This window comes from Ricinus communis, chromosome 1 (genome assembly GCF_019578655.1).
Source record: "Ricinus communis isolate WT05 ecotype wild-type chromosome 1, ASM1957865v1, whole genome shotgun sequence".
Lineage (NCBI taxonomy): Eukaryota > Viridiplantae > Streptophyta > Magnoliopsida > Malpighiales > Euphorbiaceae > Ricinus > Ricinus communis.
In genome coordinates, this window is record NC_063256.1 from 4,478,170 (window position 1) to 4,500,779 (window position 22,610).

Genomic DNA, 22,610 nt, shown 5'->3' on the forward strand with positions numbered 1-22,610 from the left:
CTTTCTCTTCGTTTTCTTATTCTTCACCACCTTCTATTTCTCTCTCCTTCTCCTTCTCCTTCTCTCTCTCTTTCTTTCTCTCTTTTTCTTTTTTTTTTCTGGCCCCATTGCATACCCACACGCTGGGAAAAAAGGGAAGGGGTTTTGTTCTTTTTTTTTGGGGGCTGGACCCTACGAGGCCCAACACCAACAATATAACCTCTTCAAACTGTTTTTATTGTTAATATCTTTTTTCTTTTAAATTTTTTATATGTAGATTAATCCACGAGAATAATGTTTGTTTCAATTTATTTATCAATAGTTTCTAAGAATAGATTTTGTTATTAAAAGAAAACAAAGAGAGACTGCCAGATTATAAAAAGGAGAAAAAAGAAAATTAAAATTGAAGAAAAAGGAAAATTGTCGCAAGGGTATAACATTAAAAACAAAAAAAATAATAAGAGTGGCAAATGCTAAGTAGGGAGTGCAAATATCATTTCTCAAAAAATTGTATGGAGAGTGTAAATCATTTTATGATGCAATATTAAGCTCTAATAAAAAATAATAAATATAAAAGCATCCGTGCGATATTGATCCAAAAGCTAGAAGAAGATTAAAAATGCGATATTGATCCAAAAGCTAGAAGAAGATTAAAAATAAGATTGCAAATGAGCTGAGCCGTTTGCGAGCTACTCAGAGTTCGACTCAATAAAAGCTCATTCGAATTCGTTCGTTAGGATAAATGAGCCGAACTCGAGCTTCATTTTCGAGCTCATTTAGTAAATAAGCCAAGCTCGAGCTTAGTAGTACTCGGCTTGTCTAAGCTCGCGAGCAAGCTCGTGAATTAGTTCAATAAATAAATAAATAATTAAAAAGATAATATATTGTAATTGAATAAATAAATAAATAGACCATAAAAACTCAACTTTTATTACATTACAATAATAATATATACCAACAAATTAAGTTTTAAATGTAAATTCTCTAATTGAGTAATTTTAGTGTTACTTAATCAAGTGTTAGTTTAATAACATTATCAATTAAGTTAGTATTTGATTATGTACATTTAATTATTATTAATGTCTTATCAATTTATTTTTATCCTAAATTAATTGAAGTAAAATAATAAAATAAAAATTATGTATAAAAATAATGTAATGTTAATGTATGATATATGTAACTTAAATCAACCTAAACTACATTATCTTACTACAAAATTACGTAGTTTTAATGTTGAATGAAGAAGCATATATATTTAAATGCTTAAAGATATTTGAAAATTATGGTTTATGCATTTGTAAATTAACGAGGCATAAGTAATATTTTTACAATATACTTAATGTGAAGCATATAAATAGAATAAAAACTATTATATATTATCATTTTAGTATTTTTTACGAATTGCAGTTATCTTTAGCGTTTTTTATAAAAATAATATTGTATTATTTTTGGCGTTTTTAGAAATTTCAGATCATTTTAGGTTGCATTATATTATTTTTGTGCTGTGACATGTCGTTTTCTAATTTTATTTGTTGTATTTATAGAGTTTGTTGAACTCTTTATTTTTTATCAAGAATTTGATTTAATTATTTTAGTTTTTGAATTTATATGCATATTTTACTTTTGTATATAATTTATTTATGATTGCAAAACTTAATCAGCTTAAAATAGAGTCGAGTTGAAACTTTATTTTTTATATAAATACCGAGCTAATAACGAGCCGAGTTCGAATTCAGCTCGTTTATATATTGTATCGAACTAATTACGAGCCAAACTCGAGCATATAAAAATTATAATTAACTGAACTCAAGCATATAAAAATTATAGCGAGTCGAGCTCGAGCTCTAAAATACAAAACATTAGCGAGCTAGTCAAATTTCTGCAAGCTGAACTTGTACATTGAAAAACTCGAATTCGCTCGGGTCGTTTGCACCCGTAATTAAGAAAGAATATTGTAGGAAGGCTTCTTCTGCATCTGGTGGAAAAAAGCAAAATTTGGAGCAACAGCTTACATCACTTTGTTTCCACATTCATTGAATGATAAATTATGCTGGAATTTTTCTTTCTTAGTACCCTTTTTATCTGAAGAAATTATCAACGAAGCGGCCAATGAGTTAGTAGTTTGAATCAGTCAAATATAATCTATTATTATTCTATTGGATTGTGATAATGTACATTATAAAGGCGGGAATTATACAGAATCTGAGAAAAGGAGAAATAAATGAGAACTTGTAGAATAATAAAAACAAAGAGAATAGGTCCATTCCATTCCATAGTGACTAATAACTGACCATGAATTGGTTTCAGTGCTCTATCTTGTCAAAAGTGCAGCACCACTTGTTTAATTTATTTATTATAATACTAATCTCAAATTAATCTAACTTATTAAAAATATAATTCTTATTGATTAAACAAATTAGAGAAAGATTAGTTTTGCAATTGAAATCAGTAGGTTGAATGTGAATACAGAATCCACGTGGAAAGAATTTCAATCCAAAGCATCAAGAATTTTCTAAAGAGTTTGTAACTTGTGAGAACTAAAAAAAAAAAAAAAGTCTTCTTACACTAATACTGTTGATTATTAGTAATAAAATAAAATAAAATATTATGAGACCTGATAAAAATATATGCAAGATTTTTTTGAAAAAAATATCAGATAATTATATGATAAAAAATTAATCTATTATTTTTATATCGAACTTAAATGATGAAATTTCTAAAAGGAATTATTGGTATTACCTTTCGCTGTGAGGAGGCTATAAGTTTAGACGACGTGCCCGAACATCGTTAATTAAAGCCCTCCGCAGGTGCATCAGAAAGACCAGATTGGGTCGAGTCCTTCAGAAACAGCATATTCACATTTAGATGCGGGAGTGGAATTGGTGCAAACCCAATTTATTGTCCTTGCCTATGTGCCGCTGACCACAATAACATTTCCCTTCTTTTCTTTTCCTAAAAAACTCCATTTGAATTTGTGAGAATTTGATATGGACCACCGAGGGAAGTAAATTAATAAACTGGTCCGGTATATTATTTGACTATGTCTATTCTTAAACATAAATAAATAAAAACAGTAATGAAAACGTGTGACATGGTCATTCTGTTCAAGATTATTCCAGAGGTCATTGACCTAAGCGAGAATGCCATGTCGGTACTTTGATTGAGAAACCCAACCCATTCAGGACGGGAGGGGTATTTACCTTACACTCTTGGGTGTGGGACCCACCTGTCGCAGAAAATTCTTTTCCTCAGGATTGTGTCTTACAAACAATCCCATCCTTCCCACTTGTTAGTTGTTTGTTTGGATAATTTTTTAGGTAATCTGTTTTATAATTTTTTTGGATTTGTAGTAATTTTATCATCTGATCTAAAAAAAAAAAAATTAACATCAAACTTTATGAATTTTATAAATCCTTTATCATCTTCTAGGGTTTTTGAAAATCTATATCTCCCTGATCAAATGAAAAGAAAAGAAAAGAATTGTCTCATAAGAGAAAAAAAAAAGAATTGTGTAACATATTACTATTCTAAAATTACATATACTAATAAATTTATATTTTAAAATAATTAATATATTTATTTATGATAAATACTCAGAGTAAAATTGAATTTACTCACTAAATTCACACAATTTTAATAATTAATCAAAACATGATCTTAAAAATCTGACTCTTATAAATTTTAGAATTTTAATTTTAATGACAAACATATAACATTTATTAAATTACGATGGATTCCATTTCATGAATTTATTAGAAAAAAAAAACTATAGATTTTATTCCATCATTAAGAAACAAATAAATTCCAACACCACTATATAATTCAATTTATGTTAAGAATTGATACAAGAGTCACTTTCCCCTCCTTACATATGACAAGTATGATGTTCATTACACAGTGTACTTGCCTCAGTTCCACATTGTAAAAAGAAGATATTCAAAATACATATTTTATTGATAAAAAGAACGTTGCAACAAAATATATTATTAAGATTTGAATATGTAAAAAATCGCTGCGGCAGCTGTACAAAAAAAAAAAAGAAGCAGAGACTAGAAGTCCATTCCATCATGATTATGAATTAGTTAAGGTGCTCTCACACTCATTAGTGCCATGTCATGTCAAAACTGCCATTGCCGGCGGAATTTATTCACGCTTCAAAATTCACTTTTATGAGATAGTCTTTAATTAAAATTTCAAATATATAATTGAATTAAAAAAATTCAGTAATTTATTATTCATAATAATCATATTCAATACTATTCTATATATATAAATAAATTATTTTATTATTATATTGATCTCAAATTTATTTGAATATAATTTTTGTTGATTAAATAAATAAAAAAATTTAAAGCCATTTGAGATTTAACTTAAATAGCAAGAATAATTTTTTAAAAAAATTTAAAATTTAAATTTTATTTTTACAGTGAATAACTATTTTTTATTATGTAGTATATAAACGAATCGATTTTTTATAAATAAGAAAAGTAATTTGAAATGGAGCTTAATTCAGGTTTGGATGAACTAGAGCTAACTGTGTCAATAGGTTGAATGTGAATACAGAATCCAAATGGAAAGAATTTTGGTCAAAAAGCATCAAGGATTTTTTAATCTATGATTCGATTTATTTATATATAAAAAAAAGGAATTAACATTCAACACCACTCGTGTCTTACCCATTTCCTCAGTGCGTGAGCGCTTTTCTTTAAGAGCAGTGCTATGAAGATTAATTAAATACTACTTGTGATTTTTAAAATGTTTTATCGTTTTTAAAATAAAATATTATATAAATGAATAGATAAACAAATAAATTGGACGTAATAAATTAATGACAATTAACCATTTTTTTATTGCGAGGTTTTCTTTTTTTCCAAAATAACTTTTTAGCCTTTTGGGTAAACTTGTTATAAACAAATGATAAAGAAATGGCAAGGGGGACGCAGAGAGGGAATGCCATTTGGGACCCAATTTGCCCAATTGACGTGGGTTGCTGACCAGGTATGACGTTGCTATTTCATGCCCAAAATGTCCTCACATCTAGTTTTTCTCTCAATTACATATATGGGCTTTTTATATTTTGCGGATTGTGTAATTGGATTCTAAAATTTCATTTTAGATTGATTGGAAATTATTTTGGATTTTGTTATTTTTTATTCCCCATCATTCATAATTTGACACTCCTAAAGCACAACTTCTGAAAAACATATTCAAGATAATTATTTTTTATTCACTATCGCTATTAAAATTTTTATAAAAATCACCTACTTAACATATAAATATTATATATTTTTTATCAATTTCTTCATAATAACTCAACATAGTCAATTTCAAACTCGAATTAATAATTTTTTTAGTAAAGAAATTTACAGTTTGAGATGCTATTGTATAGGTTAGAGTATGTTTGATTAATTTAATAATTATTTGTATTGAATAAGTTTTTTCGAAAAGTAAGATCGTAATTATTTATTTTGATAAAAATCACAAACAAACTAAAAGAAATCAATTAATGGATAAGAGAAATAGTGTGAAAGAGAAAGGAATTTTGAAGAGATTAATGTTTGAACTATTTTAGGAATTGGAAGTTAGATTGTATAAAACTGAAACAATTAGAGAGAGAGATCGAGGAAGGATTTAGTGGCATTCAGCTACTTTTCTTATTCATATTATTATGGATTGAGCTCCCTGGGTTTAGTAATTTGTAGTTTAAAATTAGAAGCTTGGTGTACAGAGATAGAGAGCAATTCCTACTGATAAAGCAATTGAGTTTGAAAGGTCTGTGGTGGTGGGGAAGATCAAAATTAGAAAAGCAGTCGGGAAAAGGTCGTGGGTGGTGGTGGCGGTGGTTAGGAGTGGACATAGTTGATATTGGTGTGGACGTGGTGGATATTATTAATATTTTCTACAAATTTATTATGCTGTTTGTAGTTATTAATAATATCAATATTATTATTATATTCTAATTACCAAAACATTATATATAATGATATTAAAAATTAAAATGTTGAATTGAATTGAAATCTAATTTAAAATTCAATTATATATTTCCACAAAATGTTGCATATGCAAGGTGTATATGGAATATCTTTATTATAATTATTATATGATTTTTTTTTTAATTTCAATAGTTTTTGAGCTTAGCATTAAAACTCAGAAATAGAGATCTTTTTTCCTCTCTTAAATAAACTTCAATTGCAGCCTGAATATATAATTTATCATTTCTCTATTTTAAAATCCATTTAGTTATTGGTTGAAAATAAAATGTAAATATAAAATAAAAATAATTATATTTGATTGAAAATATAATTAAAATTAAATTTATTTATTTTCGATATCAATAATAATATTTAACTTTTGTTAAAATATAATAAAATTAATTTATAATTATTATATATTTATATAAATAATAATTTTATATAAATGAAAAGTTATTATTTTATATTTTTAATATAATTAATTTAACTTGATTTTCAATGATAAATTTATCATTCCTTAAAAGAAAAGAAAGAACATGCCTAAGAAAAGGAGGGGAAGGGAGAGAATATGTGATTTCCTTTAATAGAGTGATCCATTCCGTCTTCGAATTATTCTTTTACGAATCAAACACTAACAATGAGAGTCATTTATTTTCATTTATATTCTCACTCATGAACCAAATGATTTCTCAATAATATTAGAATTTCTTCTAAATTATTTGTTGGTATTGGTTTATAGTTGAATTTCATTGCCAGTAAAAACAAAATAATTTTAAATGAGAATGATAAACAAAGTAAGAAATAATAATAAAAATGAAGAAAATAATATGGATAGAAAGATAAAGATTATATATCCTAAATTTGATGATGAAAATATAAATTGAAGTGACCACACTCTAAATAAAAATTAAGTGACTTTTATGATATAAATTAAAATTAAGTGAATTAAAATTAAAATTAAGGAACTAAATTGAAACTAAATGTATAGTTAAATAAGGACTGATATGATTATTCCATCTAATGATTGAATCATAACACATGATAATGACTACAGCGTATAACATATATCACACATGTGATTTTTGTTATTAAGTCAACCAATATTGCTTGTTATCCAAACATTCACATACTCAAGAAAAAGAAATAAAGATATTTGAAGAGGAGTAAATTTGAAGTAAAAGTAATCCAATGGAAAAAGAGCACGAGCCGGAGATGGATTTTGCTTCTCCACTTCATTACTTGTCAAGTTTTGGCATTGCATGTTTCCACATTTTGACAGAGATGGATTACCTATTTTCACAATTCTTTTATCTCCAACTTATATTAATGTACTTACTGAGTTGCCCTTTTTTTGTTGAATAAAAAAAAATAAATTTCCAGAACTAAAATAATATGCAAACTTAACCATCTCATGATAATTCATAATCAAGATGAGATTAATCTCTGACAGAATTACTTAATATGTTATAATCTCTTAAATTAAGAACACAAAATCATTTGTTTCTACATAAAGTTGGAGTAAAAATAAAAAACCCTTCAATAGGAATGGTAGTGGCAGCTAAATCCAAGAAATAAATGATGAGGGTAGTTAAATTAAATGCTAGAAATCATATGAAGGACAATGAAGTAATTATGCAATTATGAACATTCAATATGATACGAGGGTTACGTAAGCTTTAACATGTGAAATTAACTAACTCTATTTATATATAAAAAAACCAAACCAAACATAAAAACAGTACTAACAAAAGGCGGAAGTGAGGGCAGTGCAGACGTCAGTCATAAGCGGAAGCCAAGATAAGTTCCCACGCGTTCGCCGTGTCTACATTCTCCACATTGCAAAACTCCAAAGAGAAACAGAAAAAAAAAAAAAAGAAAATTCTCTTCCCCTGTTCTCTTCTCAGAAATTCTCTGCTTTTTCTTTTCTCAATTTCATTTTCCTCTTACTTCTCTTTTTTCTTTTCTTTCCCTTCACGACATCACAGCTTTATAGCTTTCTTCCTTTCTTTGTTTCTTTCTTTTACTTGATACTGAAAAGCTCAATTTTTAATAGTGGTTATTGATAATAATCTTTAGTGGAAACTTGGAAAGATAACAAGAGGTTTAACATTGCGTGCCTGATTTGAAGAGGTAGTTTTGTTGTGCCCATATGGGAAACTGTTTAGATTCTTCTGCTGCCAAAGTGGATACAACTCAAGGTTCACATACTCCTTCTGGTAATAATTACTTTTGATTTTTGATCTTTAACTTGGTTCTAGCTTATCTTCTCTATGCTTCTCTCTAACGGATTTTGCTTTTTATTTATTTATTGGGTTATTGTTGTTTTTTCTTCGGATTGGCTTTTATGTCGCTCAACTGTTAGCTAGTTTTGTCTGATCGTTTGGGGCTCAGTTTGGTTATTTATAATCCAAATGTTTACATTTGATTTATGTAAAACAAAAAAATCTTTTATGAGGTTGCTTACATGGTAACTTCGTATTTTTATTTTGCGGGTCTTATATCTACTTAAATATTTCTAAAAATAGCATCTTTATTTTATTGAATTCCTGTGAAAGAGCTAAATTTCTTGAGATTTAGGGTTTGCAATAGGTTTGGTTGATGGATCTACACACTCTGTGTTTATGACATTTTTTAGGCTTTGCTAGTTATTACTATAAGGGCTTGTGTAAATGGTTAGTACATATTTCAGTTTCTGCATTCAGTTAATCAATTAACATTACACTCCATGATTAGCACTTAAAAATACTTTATGGCTGCATTCAACTTAACAGTTGTGGTTGTTCACATCTGGATGATATATAGGAACTGTTCATATTGGGGAAAAAGAAAAAAAAAAAAAAAGAACAGATATTTTCCTGGCTAAAGTTGAAGTTTTCCATGAGAGCTCAACTTATATCTGGCATCACAGTGTGGATGCACCATTAATCCATGCACAGGAATATAGTTTAGTTGGTGTGTATCATCAAAGACACATTGGTTGATAGAAAAATGGCTTCCTGCATATTGTAGGCCAGTCTTTAGTCATAAAGGCTTTTGTGAGTTTTGAATGGGTTGGGTTTGGCTTGGAACGTAGGATATCACAAAGTTATTTGTGAATCTGAGAATAATCCAGTAGCTATCCTGCTAAACTCAAACGATTTGATGATCATTGCAAATTTGAACTTGATCAGAGCCATCAAGGGTATGTTGAGTACAGATTGGATGGTTGAGATTAGATATATTTATAGAGAAGAAAAAACAGCTGCTGATGCTCTGGCTAGTCTTGCCTATTCTTTCAATGTTTCCAAACAATGCTCAAGGAAGTTCCTAGAGGGTTGCTGCAAGTGTTTCTTAATGATATTTGTGGTGCTGCTACTTCCAGATTTGTTCCTTGTCAGCCTGGGTGGCTCTTTAGCCCTTTCTTGTACCAAAAAAAAAATAAAAAAATTAAGACCACTGATTAGCTGATAAGCATCTGGAGGATGAGATTCAAACATTGATATTCAGATCTTATTTTTGTAGAGTTTAGGTTACTAATGTAATCACTAAAATTGGGCATTCATTTTTCTCTTGCTTGCATTAGGAGCCTCAAGAATTTCCAGCAGAACCAGCCGTTCTTCAGTTCCTTCTAGTCTGACTATCCCATCTTACAGTGAAAGGAGCAGTTCTGAGTGTCTTCCTACACCAAGGACTGAAGGTGAAATATTGTCATCCCCAAATTTAAAAGCATTCTGTTTTAACGAACTAAAGAATGCCACCAGAAATTTTCGTCCCGATAGTCTGCTGGGTGAAGGTGGGTTTGGTTATGTTTTCAAAGGTTGGATTGATGAGCACACATTGAGCGCTGCAAGGCCTGGTTCAGGAATGGTTGTGGCAGTCAAGAAGCTTAAACCTGAGGGTTTCCAGGGCCACAAGGAGTGGTTGGTATGTTATTTTTCCTTTTTGGAAGTTATTCATGTAATTGTCCTAATTGTTCTTTGCTTATTTACTGATAGCTAGCTGATTTCAGACAGAAGTTAGGTATCTTGGCCAGCTTCATCATCCAAATCTGGTCAAACTGATTGGTTACTGCTTGGAGGGTGAGAACCGGCTATTGGTCTATGAGTTTATGCCGAAAGGGAGCTTGGAGAATCATCTGTTCAGAAGTAAGTAATGCATTCCAGTGAGTTGACGTAAAATTTTTGTTGGCAGTTTCCTTCCCATTGTATATTGACAATTCTAGGTTATTTGATCATCATGTTCTTGCCTAGGAAGAAAGATATTGGAAATTCAAGACCATTTTCATGACACTGTTTGCGTCCTTTAGTGCTATAAACTCAGTTTTTCTTCGTCTCTTCCCCTCTAAATATAATGTTTATTGTTTCCTTGTTTTCTTTTCCATCTTAGACATATCTTCCGGCAATGATCAGCCAATATGGTTCGAGAACGGTGTATTCTTCTAGATATAAGCCTGCATCTTCAATGCAAAGTTGATATTTCTCCTCATTTTCCCACCATATATTTTTGTGTTTCCACTATTACTGCTTCTTTTTAGTTGTCCAATATAATTTAGGCAAAAGAGGCAGCTGATCTTGCCTAGGGCTAATGCCATGTTAGCATTTAGCAAAGATGGTGAATGGCAGCTTGTAATTTCCAGAGTTGCCAGGACAGCGTCCTTACTTGAATAACAATCATCAGTATCCCCAAATTTTCCATAAGGTCAATCTCTTGTTTCCTTATTGTTTTGAGTGTCTAAGGATGCTAACTGTCACTTTACATGGATCACAAGTTAAATTTTAAATAAGCATTGAATGGACGTAGAATTGGATGAATACTTATATCCTTAGTGATTTTAAAACAATAGATGGTTAAGTTCCATGTATGAAATTGTGGAGGATGTCCTGAAAGACTCAGAAAGGAACAAATATTGGTTGGTGCAAATTTATTTTAATATTAATCCAAATAATTGTTTCTTATCTTTATATTTGTCGTAAAGCTAGGAGACATGCTAATTTTTGTGAGATAAGTACTTGGGTCCTTGTGAACATACAATTAAAGAGCTTTTACTCGATCATGTCTTATCGGCATAAGCAGGCTTGCAAATGAAGTATCTGGAATTCATGGAACTCCTTCTGCATACCTTACATCTGAGAGCACTTGGCGAATGTTTATTAATAATTTTTCTCTGTCTTAGGAGGACCGCAACCACTATCATGGGCGGTGCGAATAAAAGTGGCCGTAGGTGCTGCCAGAGGACTTTCTTTCCTTCATGATGCAAAATCACAAGTCATATACCGGGATTTCAAGGCTTCTAATATTTTACTGGACGCGGTATGTTAATTAGAAAGTGGGATAAAAATTTAAATTTCTTTTACTGTTTTTGAGAGGAATTAAGGAAAATAATTACTGTCCCTTTAGATTTTAAATTCCTGGTGTTCACAATGCGTTGGGATGCAGGAATTCAATGCCAAACTGTCTGATTTTGGTTTGGCCAAGGAAGGGCCCACTGGTGATAGAACTCATGTGTCGACTCAAGTCATGGGTACTCATGGCTATGCAGCACCTGAATATGTTGCTACAGGTCTGTCCAGTGCTTATCCTACATATTGCTATCATTTTGTTGTTATTATTAAAACTAATCTGAAATATTTGGTAGAAAAATCGCTTACATAATTTCGTTGGTCTTAATTATCTTGTGGGTGATAGATATATGGTTTATTTTATCTTGTGGGTGATGGATATATGGTTTATATTGTTAGTTCTTTATGTGGCCAATCATATCTCTGATGACCAAGCTGGTACCTCACTGGTGGTGGCCAGTTCTCTTAGTCTATCGAAACCATTCTTTTTCTGTTATGTCTAATTACTGAGCTTCTTGCCAACATCCAAGTGTTTGTAATGATGTGAGATGACTTTCCCCAATGACACTGGTAATTAGAAGAAAGGATTTATTAAATTGGTCATAAGGTTAAGGGTTTGGTCTTTACCAAAACATTGTGCATTATTTATAAGAATGCTTGGTCATCAGAAGTGTAATGGTAGAATGGTCATTGTAGACTTTTATTTGTCCTCACTTCTCTCTGAGTACCTACTACTTTGTCTATGTGCATTGCGCACTCCCATAGCGCGAAGGCTAAGAATTTTAAGAATTGAATTATATAGTGTTGTGAACGTGTGAGTCAGGTAGGCTATTACGATGGAGTTACTCTCTTTGAATTTTTGTTCAAAAAATCAGGATTGAGATTCTGATCTGATTCATTGTCACTTCACTACACTTGTGGAACTGATCTCTGATATGCAACTTGCTGAAGACTGAATTACAATTACACACGTGTTTATTTGGGCGAACAGGTAGGCTGACAGCAAAGAGTGATGTATACAGCTTTGGGGTTGTGTTGCTTGAACTACTGTCTGGGAGACGTGCTGTTGATAAAACCAAGGTTGGTATAGAGCAGAATCTGGTGGACTGGGCAAAACCCTATCTTAGTGACAAAAGAAAATTATTCCGAATAATGGACACCAAGTTGGGGGGACAATATCCTCAGAAAAGTGCCCATATGGCTGCTAATCTTGCCTTGCAATGTCTAAGCACTGAAGCCAAAGCTAGGCCTCGAATGTCAGAGGTGTTGGCAACACTGGAGCAAATTGAATCCCCAAAAACTGCAGGCAGATTATCCCACTCAGAGCATCCGTCAATTCAGATACCTGTCCGGAAGTCCCCAATGAGACAACACCATTCTCCTCTAAATCTAACGCCAAGCGCTTCCCCATTGCCATCCCATCGGCAATCTCCTCGAGTACGTTGAGTAAAAACATCTCTGTAAATTTTTCAGTTGCATATTTTCCTGTTGCTGTAATATCTAATTTGGGCGTGTATCTCAATGCCATTTTTGATTCCACTAGAACAGATTATCATCACCTGACACCTGTACTTCTCTTAGCATTTTCCTTTGGGTAATCTGCATCAAGTCATTTGTAATTATATCTCTGTAGTCAATATCATTTTTGCTTCGGCTGATCTATATCTAATTGTTTAACCAGTATTGGTCGGAGTAGCAAGAATATCACTCGTTTCTGGGAATTTTAGTTGACAAATTTTATTTTATTTTTTTACTTGGAAAGTACTGAATGCTCAAGGGACTGTTATCTTACGGAAAGCGTATAAAGTCCTGTTAACGATAAGCATTGTAGTGTGATTGGTGGGTTATGCGCATTTTAGAAGTTCCAACTTCTATCAGCATGTCAACCAGAAGGGCAAGAAGTTATCCACAGCAAATTAATCTACTATGGCTGATATGTCAAGTTCCGAAATTAACTTACAGGATGTGATATTCAAGGAACGAACCTATTGAAAGATCTCATCTTCTTGTACGTAGATATTGCAAGTCAGCTGCATTATGGCTATCCATGCTTTGTTGCAGTAGCTCTAGATCAGCTACAACTTCTGTCATTGTTGGCCGGGTCTTAGGGTTGGAGCTGAGGCATCGAAGAATTATTGCAGCAAAATCTCGAGCTTCCTCCATTGGGATGCTCCTGAGCTTCTTGTCTATAACATGGTGTAGTTCCAGCTTGTTGCTAAGATGTGGTTTAGCCCATTGAGCAAAACTCCCCGGCAAGCCATCTGAATGTTTCTTGACCGCGCAACCTGATAAGATCTCTAGGAGTACCACTCCAAATCTGAACACATCAGCTTTTAGGGTCAAACGACCTGTAAAAGCACAAAAATCTTTTAGGCAATCTCCAAACAGCAATAGAGCTATAAATGTCATGCTGAGACACTATATGAATCGAGTACCTGTTGCAACATATTCAGGAGCGAAGTAGCCTCTAGTGCCAAGTACTCTGGTAGTAACGTGGCTTTCTTCACCTTGGGGTCCAGACTTGGCCAATCCAAAATCTGAAAGCTTGGCACTAAAGTCCTGCAATGCCACCCTTAGCGTAAATAACAATTCAGAAAGAAGAAAGTTCAAATTAATGAACTACAAGTCGACAGATGTACAAAAATGACCAGTTATATGTAAATACATAATTATATATATATGTGTGTGTGTGTGTGTGTGTGTGTGTATACAAATATTAATTTCAGTAACAGGTTTTGATAATTTCATTGAATACCAAAATTGAATGTTACTGAAATTGAAAAAATTGAAATTACATGCTAACTACTAAATACATAAAACATAATTTTTGTGTCAATCGAGCCTAAGATGTATGCCAATAGACTGTTTATATTGATGACAAAAGAGAAGAAACTTGCAGTGCCAAGAAGAACATTGGAGGCCTTGAGATCACGATGCATGACTGGTTTTCTACGAGTGTGAAGATATGCTAAACCTCTTGCAGCCTCTAAAGCTATCCCGACTCTTCTCCACCAGTCCAGCTCTGTATCATTCTCTGCTTTTAACAAATAATTTACTATATAAATTGCCCCAGTTGGATACTTTCTTATACGTGTAGCATGTAATTCGGAGTCTTTAGTTTTACCTCTTAAAAGATGGGCCTCCAAGCTTCCTTTATTCATGTACTCATACACTAAGATTCTGTGGTCACGCTCGCAGCAGTAGCCTAATAGCTTAACAATGTTTGGATGATTCAATCTACTCAAAAATCTCATTTCATTCTGCATAGACAAATCCAACTCTCAATAACAGAAAGAGAGCAAGGAATACCAAGAAGAGAGTATGAGAAAATACAGACCAGCCACTCGTTGTGGCCTTGTGCTCTATTTCTTCTAAGACTTTTGACAGCAATTGCAGAACCACCATCATTTGGTTTAGTAGCATCATCGTGCAGAAATTTATATATCCTTTATAAACATCATCGAAACCTCCTTGCCCTATTAAATTCTTCTCACTGAATTTTTGGGTTGCAGACTTCAACATACTATAGCAAAAGCAGTTCAACTTATAGGCAGGAAAAACTTCATCTTTCTTATTCACTTTTGAAACTGACCAATCATTTGGATTGGCTGGGGAACCAGTTTTTCCTCCTTTCCTGTGCCACTCTATGCCAAGATACAAATGTACTAGCGTAAGAATTTATGGTCCCAACTTCCAAATTGTAACATTTTAAAAGTAATTATAATAACAATATCAACCTCGATACCGATTTCTTTTATTAATGGCAGGTATAATGGACCGTGAACAATTAGACAAAGTAATTTCTTTAAGTTGGTCATAAAAATAATAATTCACTTATTGCAGAGATGAATACTTAAACTCGAAGTGCTCTTGCCATTGTCATTGGGTTTTAGTTTAATGGATAGTTCTAACCTTTTTGTAAATTTAACGAAAGGCTTGGTCTGTTCTTCTCCTATAGTGGGTAATCACCTGCTTTGTATTAACAGGAAAAGAAAAAGAGAATTTACTGAGATGGTGTGTTTTTGTGAGACAACTTCCTATTGAATCATTTATTTGGTGAAGCAAGAAGAAAGAAAAAACACGGGCACCTATTTGAGCATGTGATGTAGAACCCTTCTTGGGAACTTGGATCTTATCAACTCCTTTAATGGAAAACAAAGCATAAGAAGAAGTTGCAAATATGGAAAAAAACTTTACTATGTTAAACTTTCTTTGATGGATTATTATGTAAATTTCATGTTAGAACTAAGAAGAGATGGCACAAGTGCTACGGAACAAACCAGCCATAAATTGAGGAATCTCATCAACCTGTTTGGTGGGGTCGTGACCATGTTTTCTTAGACAATTCCCCATTGCCACCCAAAAACTCAAAAAGAAACAGAAAAAAGAAAGTAGTGATTTTGTTAGGTTGTGAAGTGTGGAATGCTTGAGATATAAAAGCATGATATGATATATAATGATTCTTCAAAGATTTCCTTGTCGAAGATGATGTGGTGAAATAGTCTCTAAATTCTTTCCAGGGATTTCCAAGTTAACTAACTAAGACAAATTAAATATTGTCCCAACGATGACTACAAAGTCTGAGGATTGGAGATATTATCCTAAATTAATTTAGTACTCGTAAACTTTTGAAATAGGAAACGTTGTTTTGCTTGATATTTACTTTAATACTTCAAAAACTTTTATATAAAGACTTATTCTTTTGTTCACTAGCAATATAAAATTGTGAAGGCAGGTACAGGATTTTGTTGTTAATTTAGGAATTCAATAATTACAGTAAATAAAAGCTAACTTAAAAATATAAATAACTAAAAAGTGCATTAAAACTTTTAGGAAATCACTTGATTATGACATATATACTATTTTTTTTTTTTATATATAAACTAGTACCTAATAGTTTGCTATCAATTATATATAGATAGCTAATTGAATCTTAAAATATTCTGTCATTATTTCTAACGATTTGAAATTAGTTTTTATCAAGTGACATTTTCTTTTTTAAATTCATTAAAAGTAAATTTAAGGTAATACATTGACATCTAAAAACCTAGTAATTTTAAATAAAATATTGAAAATTTTAATTGTAATTATTTTATTTTATATGAATATCTTAATTATTAGAAATAATTATAAATATCTCATGTCATATTATATGCCTTTACCATACTTCTTAAAAAAAACACATTTCATCCCTCATACTTATTTTTTGAAATAAGTTTTTATCCCTCATATTTATATATAATCTATTGAGTAATTTGTATGCAATCATTTATTAGATAAGTCTATTGAGTTTCTAAGGAATTAATATGTATTAAAATATTTTAAAATACAAATATATAAAAATATAAATTTGTTATATAAAATAAAAATGAAAGATCAATTTGTAAGATAATGTATTATTTATGTTAAAATTTTAAATTTTTCTTTCTGTTATTGACGGATATATCCATTTAATTTAGTTTGATTTTTTGAAAATATAGGGATGAAATTGCATAATAGCTAAAATCTTAAGAGTATTTGTAATTGTACCTAATTATTACATAACTTATAGAAACGGACAGCTTTCGAAACTGAATAAAAGGTCAGGAGCCTGGACGAGGTGCACGGAGCGGTTAACGAGGGAAAAAAAATCTAAAAGTATTAAAGGAGATTTGAGTTTCACAACTTAATTCCCGCCTCTTTGCTTGGTTCGTTGCTGTTTGATCAAATCAGTCAATTAGGTAAATCCCTGAATTCCTGAATTTCCATAAGAAGCCCTTTTTTGCCATTACATACAATTGATAAAAACTTCGGAGCTAATTTTGAAATGGGCAATCATGGCTTCTGGGTCTTAATTAAATTGATGAATTTGAATTGGCTGTCTTTTATTTTTGTAATGCATGCAGATTTTGGTGATGATCATGAGGATTGTTTAACCAAATTTTGAAGAGAATGGTTCTTGTTTTAGCAATAGGAGATCTTCATATACCTCACAGGGCGGCTGATTTGCCTCCAAAGTTCAAGTCCATGCTTGTTCCTGGGAAGATTCAACATATCATTTGTACTGGAAATCCCTGCATCAAAGTAATCACCTTTATTGCTTACTCTATTAATTCTGTAGAGTATTTGCCTGTTAGTCTTTTGTTTTTCCCTTCTTCTTTGAAGTTAATGTTTGTTCAGGGTAATTAAGTTCTGTTTGGATGATCAAAGTTTTAAACTGCTTCTTAGTTGAATTAGGGGACTCTTCTTTGCAAATTTGTTTGTTTATAGTTGTGATACTGAGATGAACTTTAGAGCAGGCAATATCACTGTTGTTTGCCATACATGAATGGTTTAAGCAAGTTTATTGGGGCTAAACCAGTTGCAAAATAAGTAATTGGGAAGTCCTTTGGCTTTAACTTTTCGTCTAATGAAGTGGTCTTATTTTGAAACATCTCGTTGAGCCCTTTAGTTGCTGAAATGGATACTGGAAATTGTGGTAGCTTCTAAGTATGGTAGTGCTCTGCTGAATTAATTTATGTTGATTACATTGGTCATTGACGCCCTTGCATACTCACTGTTGTATGCTTTACAGAACCAAATTCCTCTTTGTAATTTCATCACAGACTCCTAGCAAGACTTATTTCCTCGCACTTCGCATGGAAATTCACCAATTTTAATACTGTACTGAAGGACTTAACCAAGCACACATTATATGGATGAATGTGCGGACCTTCAAAAATTAATGCTGCAGATGCTTTCCATAAAAATGCCAAAGAAAATGAGTTTGTAGCCTCCTTCATTTGTGCAAAGAAATGGTTTCTTTTGATGGATGTTAAGTGTTGGAACTAGGAAGAAGACCTTATAATGAATTTGCAGCTAAAATAATTTTGGGATATGAGTGGAAACTTCTATGGGTAATTGATGTTGCCGATGAGCCAGGAAAGTGGAAAAAGAGAGGATTTTAAAGAGCAAGAAGGAAATGGTGGAATAGAAAGAGGTGAGGGAGGAAGCATGGATTTGAAACCGATGCACACTAGAGCATTTTTGGATAAGAGAATTGGTTTTCTTTTCTTCCCAATCATCAACTCCTGCCCCTCCTTTTAGAGATGGATATAGGGGCATGCAGACACAGACACACAGAAGCAGCTGAGTTGAGCAGATAACCTTTCCTTCCTCTCTTCCTCTTATCTGACATGGCTAAATTAATCCGGGGTCCATCTTGGTTTTAATTTGCCAAGGTGGACTCCACATAAGCAACTGCTTTCTCCACCTAGAGAGATTAAGCTAATAAAGGACTCGCCTTAGGCATTTCAAAATGTTTAAGGAATGATAAGAGATGATGCGCAAGGGCCTAATTAGAAATTGGTCAAAGTTAGTGGACTTCTTATACGGAGTTCCCATTGCATTACCTTTAACTATTGTAGCTGTTGAAGTGCACACTTCATTTTCTTGTTTAGAACACATTTTAGTTTCCTAGTGAGTTCTTCTTATGCCATCAGAATTCTCTACAAGCCTATGGTTCTCTTACAGATGATACTCAGGTTTGGATCTTATCATTGTTGGTTCATGGTCGTAAATCATTTTGTTCTCTATTTTTGTGCATGGAAATTGACCCTAATTTACTGGAGCAGTAGATTCTTTTTATCCCCTATACTTCTTATGACATGTTCTAGTGCTTCTTGTGGACACTGAACAGGTTACTTCTTGACATTTCTTAACCTGGTTTTTCTTTCTTGCTGTTTGCGTTTAAATTCTAGGTCCTGATAAATACGTTTACAGATCCATGGTAGATGATGCTGACATCTTGAATATTTTGGTTGGTAGCACTGCGCTCCTATTTAATATCATAAATTGTAATGTTTTCTTTTCTTGAGCAGGAAGTGCATGATTATTTGAAGAGCCTTTGTCCTGATTTGCATATTACCCGTGGTGAATATGATGAAGATTCATGCTATCCAGAGACTAAAACGCTCACCATTGGCCAATTTAAGCTTGGAATATGCCATGGTCATCAGGTTTGGTTATCATTTGTCTATTCCTCTGTGATCAGTTCATTTCATCAGGTTTGGTTATGCTTAAGGCTGCTGTTTTGCTTATGAATCACATCTTTTGACATCCAGAATGATTTAAGTCTACTTCTACATTTTATTTTCTTATACTGTTGGGAAAAGTATAAACAATAATATTTGTGATATAAAACAATAACTTTAGTAAGTATATATTTGCTTCCTGCATCAATCAATAATTGGCCTCTATTTCCCTTTATGAAGGTCATCCCATGGGGTGATTTGGATTCACTAGCGATGTTGCAGAGGCAACTGGATGTGGACATCCTAGTAACTGGTCACACCCATCAGTTCAAAGCTTACAAGCACGAGGGTGGTGTTGTTATAAATCCCGGCTCTGCCACTGGTGCCTATAGTAGTTTCACTTATGATGTAAACCCTAGCTTTGTGCTCATGGACGTTGATGGCTTGCGAGTTGTGGTCTATGTTTATGAACTAATCGATGGCGAAGTAAAGGTTGACAAAATAGATTTTAAGAAGACAGCCACTACTCGCTCATGACATCAAACATATGTTCAACTTATAGTAATCACTGTATAACTTGTGGTTCCTTAAAATTTGTTTAGTTGAGGGGGCCTCTTGTGAAGATAGAGGTAGAAGCCTTGTCATGGCTTTGCTAGAGCTTAAATATATGTATTTTGTTGATATGTTTCTGAGAGGCAAATCTTCTCTTATGTGAGATTGGATTTGGCATTCAGAGGATATAAAGAAAGACTAGGCAATTCTTCTGTTATATGAGATTGGGTGCAAATCATTATTTAAATAATTATTCGATAGTAAGACTATTAAATGAGTACATCGGAGGTATAAAAGGAATGTAATTAAAGCTCAAAAACATTATTAGTGAAAATAAATATTCTTAAATGAGGCCAACGAAGATGTAAAAGGAAAATAACTAAAGCTTAAAAACATGTAAAACGCAATTTTTCTCTTTTGCAAATCTATTTTTTTCCCTCCACTTGTAGAGATTGCTAGAGATTTCTAGCAAATAAATCTTGTAAATTCCCAGAAAGCAAAAAAAAAGAAGAAGTTATAATTGTTTTCTCTAGAACACTCTTTAGAAACTAAATTATCTCTCTAAGCAAACTTAATATGGTAATATTTGCATTAGAGGGTCATTATTTTAGTGTCACGTGACATTAAAATAGTTTTAATGAAAGTAAAGTTAGTAATTTTTTTTTTTAAATTTGTATAGTTGATGAAATAAAGTATAAATATTATTGAATTTTGCATTTATGTTATAATCGTTAAAAAATAATCTATTATTATTAATAAATTTTTTATCTATCAGCTATGATTAAATCTAACAAATCTAAATGGTTTAAAATATACTTAACATCTGTCATGTGACACTAAATCAATTGGCTTGCAGTAGTTATATCTCTTTTATTAAAAAAAAAAAAGTAATAAAATGAAGCACCCCTTATGCATAATTTTTTCAGTTTCATTAGCCACTTATTAATTTTAATATTTTTCCAATTTAAATTATGAGTAAACAAATTTTTAGTAATTCATTCTGCTAGCCATTATAAATCCAAATCCACAAATATACAAATTGTTTGAGTTCATATTAAGCCTTTTTTTTTAATAAGAAAAAGGAAAAAATCTTTTACACCTCTATTTACACTCCCACAAAATTGGACCACCTTAAATATGTATCTAGTTTATCTACTAGACTTGAAATTCACGCATGCTAGTCATGCAAAACTACGCTAATAAGGTTAAGGTAAGTTGGTGCAAAATCCTACAGCAACCAGGAAATCAAATCCAACCAGTAATTAGTTTCCTATTCCAATATAGAATTTGTTTCTGCTCTTTCTATATATAACGGTGTCGCATTCTTTACTAAGTGGGTAGTTCTTTGAGTCGCTTTGCTCAGTATTCACATAATTCTTTTCTCCAAGACTCTGCTGTCTTTCTTCTCCTCCACTTCTGTTGTCAATTTATTAATAATGCACAGGGATAGGCATCATCATCTCACGGTCGCCCCTATGACGCCGCAGGACATGGAGAAACATATTCACTCTGCAGGCCTGAACGCATCATCCTTGCAAGTCTACTTCAACTTATCTTACCAAGTCGAGCACCAATCTGTTCTTGTTCATGCCGATGGTAGACAAGCCTTTCTTGGTTCCACCGCTAATCAATTTGCTGTCGTAGATTCCTTCTTTTTTGATTTTGGGTTGCTTAGTAGCTATCAGGCGTCGTTCAAACATCTTTCACCTATTTTTGCTCGTTTACTGATAGATTCAAGTTTCCATGAGATATTGGTTTTTCAGATAATACAGGAAGTTGCTCAGCTAATTACAACAGGTGATGCATCAAAGACTAGCAATTTCATGCCCTTCAATATCAATGTACTGAAGCACTGCATCCATATATATCAGGAAGAAGAGCTGATTGATCATGTTATAAGTCAGTCGAGGGAAGAATATGAAATCAGAAATTTCGGTATGGTGCCGACTGCTCCAAAGTCTAGGAAATTGAAGTGTGTGAAAATGAGTGAGACTGAGACTACTGCTTACGAAGGTTCGAAGGAGGGTAAAAGCCAAATTTGTACGGTATGCTTGGAGGAGCTCGAGGATTTTGCTGCTGCGATGCCCTGTGGTCATCTGTTCCATGGCGCTTGTATCCACAAATGGTTGGAGAATAGCCATTATTGTCCTCTCTGCCGCTATGAAATGCCTACTAAGACGTGATTTATTATTTACTGTTCTTGGGATGTTAGGTTTCTCTGAGTTTATCGACCAAAAAACATTTTTCTTTTAAGTTTAACTTGTATTTGGTTAATCAAGATTCTTGAATGCTTGAGCTTAGTTCTGATTTTAGTTAGCTAGCAGCTGAAATTGATATATTGATGTTTATAATGTGATTACATAACAATACCTGGTCTATCGAAAAACTAGAATTGGCTTGTGAAATACAAGGTTTATTTTATTTCCAATTTAAGCAGCACGCCCGTTTCCACTCCTGGCAATTACTATGTTTGTTACTTTCTTTTTTTTTTCTTTTTTCGCTTCTGTTGTTGGGGTTCTGCTTGCTGCAATTAGTAAGCGTTAATCAGATCAAAGGGAAAAAGATATAGAGAACAGGTCAATAATTTCCGTTAACTTAGATTTTGGGAAGATAAATGCTATATAAAAATATGCTAAATTTTATAACCAGAAAATCCCAGGGGAGGCAGAATCTGAATTTGCTGCCAGGTTGCAGCTTGTTTATGCTAGTTATGGCTTATTAAGATAGCTAGTCTGGATTCTTTTCTTAAAACAGAATTTATGTGTACAAGTATTTTTGGACTGATTGGTTATTAATTT

General features: G+C 32.3%; 4 protein-coding genes across 4 annotated transcripts; 3 read left to right on the forward strand and 1 right to left on the reverse strand.

Annotated features, from left to right (window-relative positions):
* Positions 1 to 7,721: 7,721 nt before the first annotated feature.
* LOC8286996 (probable serine/threonine-protein kinase PBL3) lies at positions 7,722 to 12,931 on the forward strand. Its single transcript, XM_002520071.4, has 6 exons — positions 7,722 to 8,167; positions 9,514 to 9,854; positions 9,940 to 10,075; positions 11,104 to 11,240; positions 11,367 to 11,490; positions 12,261 to 12,931. Exons 1-6 carry the CDS (start codon positions 8,101 to 8,103, stop codon positions 12,713 to 12,715), a joined length of 1,260 nt encoding a protein of 419 aa, XP_002520117.1. The 5' UTR covers positions 7,722 to 8,100; the 3' UTR covers positions 12,716 to 12,931.
* A 164-nt stretch (positions 12,932 to 13,095) lies between these two features.
* On the reverse strand, positions 13,096 to 13,936 carry LOC8286997 (probable serine/threonine-protein kinase PBL9). Its single transcript, XM_048373004.1, has 3 exons — positions 13,893 to 13,936; positions 13,705 to 13,841; positions 13,096 to 13,617 (listed from the first exon to the last, which is right to left on the reverse strand). The coding sequence occupies exons 1-3, from the start codon at positions 13,934 to 13,936 to the stop codon at positions 13,268 to 13,270; spliced, it is 531 nt and encodes a 176-aa protein (XP_048228961.1). The 3' UTR covers positions 13,096 to 13,267.
* Positions 13,937 to 16,828: 2,892 nt separating this feature from the next.
* On the forward strand, positions 16,829 to 20,034 carry LOC8286998 (vacuolar protein sorting-associated protein 29). Its single transcript, XM_002520073.4, has 4 exons — positions 16,829 to 16,989; positions 17,155 to 17,332; positions 19,108 to 19,245; positions 19,501 to 20,034. Exons 2-4 carry the CDS (start codon positions 17,201 to 17,203, stop codon positions 19,795 to 19,797), a joined length of 567 nt encoding a protein of 188 aa, XP_002520119.1. The 5' UTR covers positions 16,829 to 16,989; positions 17,155 to 17,200; the 3' UTR covers positions 19,798 to 20,034.
* Positions 20,035 to 20,573: 539 nt separating this feature from the next.
* Positions 20,574 to 22,038, forward strand: LOC125369330 (E3 ubiquitin-protein ligase MBR2-like). The gene has a single exon (XM_048371343.1). The coding sequence runs from the start codon at positions 21,249 to 21,251 to the stop codon at positions 21,993 to 21,995; it is 747 nt and encodes a 248-aa protein (XP_048227300.1). The 5' UTR covers positions 20,574 to 21,248; the 3' UTR covers positions 21,996 to 22,038.
* Positions 22,039 to 22,610: the final 572 nt, after the last annotated feature.